The sequence below is a fragment of the Gekko japonicus genome, unplaced genomic scaffold, assembly GCF_001447785.1.
Source record: "Gekko japonicus isolate JY-2015 unplaced genomic scaffold, Gekko_japonicus_V1.1 scaffold2550, whole genome shotgun sequence".
NCBI lineage: Eukaryota > Metazoa > Chordata > Lepidosauria > Squamata > Gekkonidae > Gekko > Gekko japonicus.
In genome coordinates, this window is record NW_015176052.1 from 8,226 (window position 1) to 16,474 (window position 8,249).

The 8,249-nt window shown below is 53.5% G+C and overlaps 1 protein-coding gene across 1 annotated transcript in view; it reads left to right on the top strand.

Annotated features, from left to right (window-relative positions):
• LOC107123436 (zinc finger protein 414-like) overlaps nt 1–7,844 on the top strand; it is a gene marked incomplete at its 5' end in the record, with an annotated part of 14,964 nt that extends 7,120 nt beyond the window's left edge. The window contains 5 exons of the mRNA XM_015426683.1: nt 698–805; nt 2,102–2,207; nt 2,780–3,288; nt 4,558–4,716; nt 7,304–7,844. Coding sequence (XP_015282169.1) covers nt 698–805; nt 2,102–2,207; nt 2,780–3,288; nt 4,558–4,716; nt 7,304–7,380 — 959 coding nt within the window. The remainder of the gene's footprint in view (nt 1–697; nt 806–2,101; nt 2,208–2,779; nt 3,289–4,557; nt 4,717–7,303) is intronic.
• Between the last annotated feature and the right edge of the window lie 405 nt (nt 7,845–8,249).

The following is an 8,249-nucleotide window of genomic DNA, read 5'->3' on the forward strand; positions in this document are numbered from 1 at the left end:
AAAAGGGTCTCCTGATAGCTAGTAAGGCCTGCCTGCACAGGGACCCCCCCCTCAGCCAACCCAATCCAGGAGGTTTGCTGGGTGGCCAAAACAAAAACAAGAAATTAAAAAAGGAAAAAGGAATTGCCGCCCTTTTTCCAGGGTGCAGTCAGCGGCGTCTGTCGGCCATGAGGCAGGGCTGGAAACTGGAGAACGTGAGAGAAGCCACCCCCCCCAGCCAACCCAATCCAGGAGGTTTGCCTGGGTGGCCAAAACAAAAACAAGAAATTAAAAAAGGAAAAAGGAATTGCCGCCCTTTTTCCAGGGTGCAGTCAGCGGCGTCTGTCGGCCATGAGGCAGGGCTGGAAACTGGAGAACGTGAGAGAAGCCCCTCCCCTGCTGGAATCATGAAAGAAGCGGCGACTCTGCCTGCCTGGAGGGAGGATCTCCTCCCAGAGGTTCCGAAAGCTTACAGAGTTTTGTGTTGTTTTGTGTGGTCCTGACAAAAGGTGTTGCCTGTTTTTTTGTTTTTAGAGAAAGGTGGTGTTCTTGTTTTTTAGAGGGGAAACACTTCAGCTGAGGAAACTGGCTACCATGAGGACTCATGGGTGAACCTGTGGCAGTGGCAGCAGCAGGGCTCGAACCCAGGATTGGCCTCCTACTCGCCCCCACTCCCTCAGTCTTCCATAATCACCATTTCCCTTCTCACCCCTTCCAGGGAAACGCTACCAGTGTTCAGGTGATGGCTGCCGCATGGCTTTCCAGAGCATGAGGGAGCTGCTGGACCACTTGAGTGTTCATTACCGGCCCCCGCAGTCACTGGAGGGTAAGCCATGGCTTGTTGGGGGGGGGGGAGAATGGGGGGCATATTTTGAGCTGGGGAATTGGCCTGCTTTCATTTTATGACTTTCATCTGCAGCTTTCCAGCTATTTTCCAGCATCTACAAAAAAAAAGTTGTGATTGGCTACCTAATGTGCCAGTAATTTGGCTTGCAAGAGAATCCAAATTGATTGCTTGTGTTAATGGGGTGTGTTTGAGAATAAGAAAAAATGTCAAGGAACTGGATTATTTTTCAGGTTGGGTTCCTGCCTCATACAACCTTTCCCTGGGAAGGTTAGGTTATTTAGAGAGGGAGAAATGGTTCAAGATTTAACTAGGAATAAGGCCCATTGTGGAAATAAATACAATGAGCTCTAGAAAGAGGTTCTGGGTGGGTGCCATGGCCTTGGGTACTCCGCGTCAATTTGCTGTGGTGACCTAAGCAGGGTATAATGACACAGAGCTTACTGTTTTCTCCAGGGGAACTGATCTCTGCCATCTGAAGAGCAGTTGTAATTCTGAGTGATCTCCAGCCCTCCCCTGGAGATTGGCAGCAATGGTTCCCCAGGAGGAAAGGGCTGGTTTGGAGGGTAGAGTCTATATGGCATTGTACCTGTCTTGGGGGTGGCAACCCTATCTCCTTCCCAGCCAACCATCAACATACCGTTATTTACCCCTCTTGACTTCAGCTTTCCATCTTTTCCCCTACACCTGCAGCTTCTACCTAGGAAAAGTACAGACTTTCTCCTCCTCAGTGGGGACCCAAGCAGGAGGGGAAGCAACCTCAGCAGGGTATAATGAATCAGAGTCCAACCTGCAAAGCAGCCATTTTCTCCAGGGGAACTGATCTCTGCTGTCTGGAGACCAGTTGTAATTCTGAGTTGTAATTCTCTGCTGTCTGGAGACCAGCCCTTACCTGGAGAATGGCAGCAATGGTTTCCCAGGAGGAAATGCCTAGTTTGGAGGATGGAGTCTATGGCATTGTACCTATCTGAGGTCCCACTTCTCAAACCCCACCCTCTCTAGGCTCCACCCCTCAAATCTCCAGGAATTTCCCAACCCAGAGGTGGCAATCCTATTTCCTTCCCAGCCAACCATCAATATACCATTATCTGCCCCTCTGACTTCAGGTTTACACACACACACACACACCCATAGCCTCTACCTAGGAAAAGTACAGTCTTTCTCCACAGTGGGGATCAAAGCAGCTCACATCATTTTCCTCTCCCCCTTTTGATTGAGCTGGGGTGCGGGGGGGAGATGTGTGCCACCACCCTCTCTGAACGTTGTTGCTTTTCCTAGGCAAGACCTTCTGCTGCTCCACTCTGGGCTGTGCAGAAACCTTCTCCTGCATGCAAGATCTCATGGAACACACGAAGATCCACTGCAAGCCAAACCGTTATTTCAAGTAAGCTGTTTTCTGAAACCCCCCCCCCCACTTTTCCTGCTTCCATTTCCCTGCTATGATAACGGCCTCTCTAATTTATGATGCCACTGCTCCTCCCTAAGCCCAAATGGGGATCCATTGAGCCCAGGTTCCTGTTTCCAACATGAGACAACGATGGCCCTGTGGGAAGCCCACAGGCAGGGTGGGAAAAGCCTGTTTGCATCTACTCTGGCATCAAGAGGTAGAGTGCCCCTCACCCTGGAGGTTCTCTACACAAGGAATGCTCATAGCCACTGATAGACTTCCTTATGAACTGTTCTGGAGCATCCTAAAAGTCTGTCTAGCCCAAAAGCAGCTGGGCCGATTGACTCAGGCTCTGTGTGTGTGATTTCTAACAGTCTGACTAGATTTTTAAAGGCGTTTGAGCCCCTCCTGCTTGGGGAAGCAGCTAAAATTGCAGCTTGAGCCAACACAGTTGTGTGTGTGCTCAGAGTTCTTAGTGTGGGGGGGAATGCAGTGCCCAACGGCGGACCCCAAATTTGTCTTTTGGAACGGCAGACTCAGGCCTGACCCTGGGCTCTTAATCCTTTCAGATGCGAGAACTGTATGTCGCGCTTCCAAACGCACCGCTCCCTCTTCAAACACCTGCACGTCTGTTCCGACAACCGCGGCCCTTCGTCAGCCCTGCTGGAGGAGAAGCCTGCCTTTCCTACTACCTCTGGTCCAGAGAAGGAGCCTCCGGGGAACCGGCTGAACCGGCTGCCCAGATTCCAGAGCGTCATCCAGCATGCAAAGAAGGAAGCCGTCCTTCCCAGTGGAACGGAGGCTGCCTCAGCCCTGGAGAGAGACTCGCTGCCAGCAGGACTCCCCAGCCCCTTGGGACCCGTGCCGTCGCCCTCACACCCCTTTTCTCTGTTGGAGGCCCCCCTCTTTGGACCGCCCCCCCCGGCACGCTCCTCTGGGCCGCCGCACTCCCCAGGACCAGGGCCATTCTTGCCCTATATGCACCCCCCACCATTCCCTTTACCTCCAAATCGTCTCCGGCCGTACCTTCCCGTCCAAGGCCTTCCCGTCTCCAATGCTGTGTGGAAAAAAAGCCAAGGCAAGTAGGAAGCGAGCTTTCGTTTCGAGCGTTCTTCACATGTGCTAAAGTTGGTTGTGCCGAAACCCAGCATTCTGCTCCAGTTGCTAATGAAGACTTGAGCCCCTCTCTCGCCCCGCAAGCTTCTAGTCCTCATGGCTGTGTGTGTGTGGGGGGGGGGCAGGTCTGAAATAGCTTGCATCTTCTGCCATTTGGCAGGTGCAGAATTAGTGTGTCAGCAGGCAAACAACACCTTAAGACTTCCTGTCCTGCATGCCGGAAAATTAAAATACTTTTACCAGTATTGGACACTCCAATTTGCCATTTCATCAGCACTGCAAACTGGTTTTTTACTGTGCTCTCCGAGAGCCAGGATTCCAGAGTGGGCAGGGATTCTGGTTGGGAGGGTACCAACGACCCCCACCCCAACTCTGTTTTGTGGCACAGACATTCCACTAGCAAGCTATGCATGCAGGGGACTGGGGTGTGGGGCACAGAAGCTGGGCTCTCCTGGCTCGCGCTTGTCCTGACAAAAGTGCCATGAATATAAGGACGGGGGCAGGTGTGGTAGGGCCCCCATAGCCAGCACCTTCGTGGCACTGAATCCACTGCTGGTTAGAGAAGGTTTATGAACCTGGAGTGGGCCGGATGGGGACCAGCACTGGCATCACGGCCGGTGACGCACCAACCACGACGGGCAGCTGTTTCAGAGAGCTGCCTGTATTTGGTTGTGGTTGTCAAGCCTCACTGGGGTTTGACAATGGGAAAGGAAGAAGGGGGGGGGGCCCTATGACCCCCACTGCGCCAAACTGCCTCCTCCACTTGAGCGGACCAAGCCCCCAGGCGAGAAAGGAAACACACAGGAGTGGGTCTGCGTTGGCCTTTTGTTGCACTGTAAGATCCCATTAAGGAGCTGCGGTGGCTCAAGTGGTTAAGAGGCTGAACTGCAGGCTGTGGAAGGTCGGTAGTGCAGCAGTTCGAGACCCGAGTGTGCCGCATGACGGAGGGAGCTCCTGTCTCTAGTTCCAGCTCCTGCCAACCTAGCCGTTCGAAAGCAAGAAATTGCAAGTAGATAAATAGGTACCGCTTCGGTGGGAAGGTAACAGCGTTCCATGCGCCTTGGTGTTTAGTCAGGCCGGCCACATGACCACGGAAACGTCTTCGGACAGCGCTGGCTCTTCGGCTTTGAAACGGAGATGAGCACCGCAACCCTAGAGTCGGATTCGACCGGCTTTCGAGCAAGGGAAACCCTTACCTTTAAGATCCCATTGGTGTCTCCCCCCAACGCAGGGCACTCCTCCAACAGTCGCATCGTCTGGGAACACACCCGAGGGCGCTACAGATGCTTGCAGTGCTCCTACTCTGCTCCCTCACGGAAGGAGATGACCCAGCACCTGGAGGACCACCGCAAGAACGCCCTCCCCACGGGCCGCCTGGAGGGGGAAATGGGTGAGAACCCGAATGGGTGGGGGGGGATTGGGAGGGGGTTCCCTCCTCTCTGCTTCCCCTTATTTGTTGGCTCATGGCCTGAGGTGGAATTCTCAGGTGTGACAGGCAGGCAGGAGTCTCTGCCAGCCAGTACCGGAGCTTTTAACAGGAGACGCCCCTGAGCGACAGACCCTCCTGCCCAGCAGCGAGGCCCTTACAGTTGATTTTTGCACGTGTCCAAAGGACTCTTGATCTGTCCAGATCTCCTTTGCCTGGGAGAGAGTTTATCAGACAGGCAAAGAACTTTCCCAAATCTTCCTCCTCGGGATCCTTCCGCCAGAGGCTGACCTAGGCCTTCTGCAGAGCAGCTGTGCTTTGCCGCTCACCTGTGGGTTCTGTCCAAACTGGGGCCTCTGGCAGCTGCTAAACCCCCCCGGGCATGTGTGCATGGACACCTGTGGGCAGTGTTCCCTCTAAGCTGAGTTAGTGTGAGCTAGCTCACAGTTTCTTAGCCTCCAGCTCACACATCTTTGCCTTAGCTCAGGAAGGAGGGCTCCCGAGCAAACTAATTTATGCAGCAGCCAAATTGTTTGCTCACAGCTTTAATGCCAGTAGCTCACAAAGTAGAATTGTTGCTCACAAGACTCCGCAGCTTAGAGGGAGCATTGCCTGTGGGACTTCCCCAGGGCTGCTAATGGGGATCGTCTGCAGGCAGAGCCCCCGGCTCTGACTAGCAGCAGCTCTCCCAGGTCTCCAGCAGAGAGAGAGAGAAGTGCTTCTGCCAGAGGCTGAACTGGGACCTTGAATGGGCAAAGCGAATACTCCCCCCATCAGCCGCAGCCCCTCGGTTTGGAACCACACCCGTCCTTTTGGCAGGAGCTCTCCAGGGGCTTGGGCTTTGCCCGCATAACTGGAGGTACCCGGGACTGCACCCCCCACACTTCTCCATGCCATTTGGAGTAAGCGGCTGCGACGACCCCCCTCACACTTCCCTCCCTCAGAGGTCGGTTTTCCCCTCCCAAGTGCTTCTTTCCTTCTGTGACTGAGCCCGTCCCAACTCAAGTAATGCGGCTTTCTTCTTTGTCTTTAAAAGACTGTCTGTCCCACCCATTGTCACAGAGATGCACTTTGACTTTTAGCCCAGCCCAGGAACCTGAGGGAAGATTAAGGGAACCCCTCCAAATGGCACTTGAGACGATGTAAGAGTCAAACAGAACAAAAGATTTGATTTAGAAGACAGGGACAGGTCAGGTGCAGCGTTCCCTCTAAGCTGCGTTAGTGTGAGCTAGCCCACAGTTTCTTAGCCTCCGGCTCACACATTTTTTGTCTTAGCTCAGGAAGGAGGGCTCCAGAGCAAACTGACTTAAGCAGCAGCCAAATCGCTCGCTCACAGCTTTATTGCCAGTAGCTCACAAAGTAGAGTTTTTGCTCACAAGACTCCACAGTTTAGAGGGAGCATTGGTCAGGTGTAATCAGGAGTTGTTAACTTCAAGGCAAAAATCAGTGGCTGCACAGACTGGAATCCTTTATACAGGCAAACGAGGGTCACTGAAGGTTATTTTCGTAGTTTTTTTAGATCTTGATATCAAGAGGCTTTCCCCACCCCCGGTATTTTCCAAACACTACCATGCTGCTTCGTAGAGTTTCCTATTTCTCCCCTTCTTTCCTTGAGGCTGGTACCTCCTTTCTGTACCGAACTCCCTTCCTTCCTTTTAATCCCCAGTTGCTGCCTGGCTCTTGAGGTGTCTCAAGCAGCTCCCCTTCCACAGCAGACCAGGGATCTCCTCCTCCTCCTCCTCCTCCTCCCAGAGACAGCTCTCCCTGTGTGACTGGGCGGCAGGGATGCTCCTCCTCCGTTCCATGAATTCCTCCTCAGAGCAGATTTGCAACAGCCGAGGCCCAGAATTGCTTCTCTTCTCTCCAGAGAGGAATGTCAGAATAATGCCCCTTCCCCTTCAGCACCCAGCTAAGAAAGAATTCTGCCCTTGGCTGGAGCTGGCCAATCAGAGTGCTCAGAGTAGCCTGTCACTCAAAGCTCTCCATTCGGGAGGCGATTTAACTCTTCACCTCCCAGTACTCTGAAAGTGCAGCATTTTGAAGCCTTTTTTTTTTTAAGGGCTGTCCTCAGGTGGAGACCCCCAGGGTCTCTGCATTGACTTTGGAGTCGAGAGTTGGGAAAATGAGGTGTGTCCCTCTGAGAAGCCCCCCCCACACACACACCAAGAAAAAGCAGCCAGGCCAGCAGCCCTTTGCTGCACACTCAAGTGGGGATTTCTGCCACCTTTGACCAGCAGATCTGTGCTGCTCTTCCTCCCACCTGTCTTACAGATGGTTTCCCCAGAATGCGGGAATCCCCACGTCATATATCGGAGGCAGGTGGGATGGGATGGAATCTAGATCAGTTCAAACTTCAGAACCTCCATAATTTCTGAACTACTGGAGTATTTACGGCGCTGTGGATAGGACATGCGGTGGCCATGTTAAAGGGGCGCCTCTCTTTCCCCGAAGCCAGCGGGGGAGCAAGGGACCCCCTTCCTACCGGCCGATGCTGCTCCTGCTTTGCAACTCCTTTCCAAGTGACCCTTTGCTCCTCTCCCTTCTCTTCCAGACTTTGGGGTCAGCCTCCCCCCCTTCCACTCGAAGATGCCACCAGAAATGGACACCTCCCTCTACTCGCCGCTTTGAAGCTTCCACTACGCGGCCCGTGTCTCCTTCTGTTTGTTTCCTGATTGACCCCGGAATGGGCTGGAGGGGATGCTAGACAGCACATGCAGACTCTGGGCGGGCAGCCGATAGGCTCTGGGTTGGCTTCTAAATAGTTCTTTGGGGCATTTCTCTCCCCCCCCCCTTCTTTTCAAACATCCCCACAGCCTTGTCTCTGAATTGGCCACTTTCTGCATGGCTGCAATCTTTTTGGAAAGATCCCCTTCGATAACCCGCCTCGAGTTTCACTGTGAAAGGTGGGGCTATAAATGAAGTCTGCAGACACAGCCATTTCGGCATACCACCTGTCCAGGAAGGTCCCACCCCACATGGACGCCGTGTTCCTTGCTTGCTTTGGCCACGCAGGTCACAGCTGGCTGCTGCACTGGAACGATCCACTGCCGAGGTCCTGCCCCACTGAATCTTCAGATTTCATTGAAGAAAGGCAGCCAGCCTGCCTCTAGGCCTTTTAACGGTGGGGATATTCCCCCAAAAGTGCTTGAGGCTTTGAAAATGGAAGGCAAGGGGGTTCACCACTGAATCTTCAGATTTCATTGAAGAAAGGCAGCCAGCCTGCCTCTAGGCCTTTTAACGGTGGGGATATTCCCCCAAAAGTGCTTGAGGCTTTGAAAATGGAAGGCAAGGGGGTTAAGTGGATTGTTATAATGCTCTAGTGATCTAGCAGTTGTAGATTTTAAAGGCTGGGGGTGGGTGGGGTGGGAGTGGCAGCTGTGGGGGCTTGAGGTGAGGAACGGCTAGGGAAAGCCGCATGGAGAGCCATTACTGTGTGGAAGCAGCCCAGCCCCAGGTGGGGTGCAGATCCATTGCCCAAGTTCTCCCCCTCCCACGCC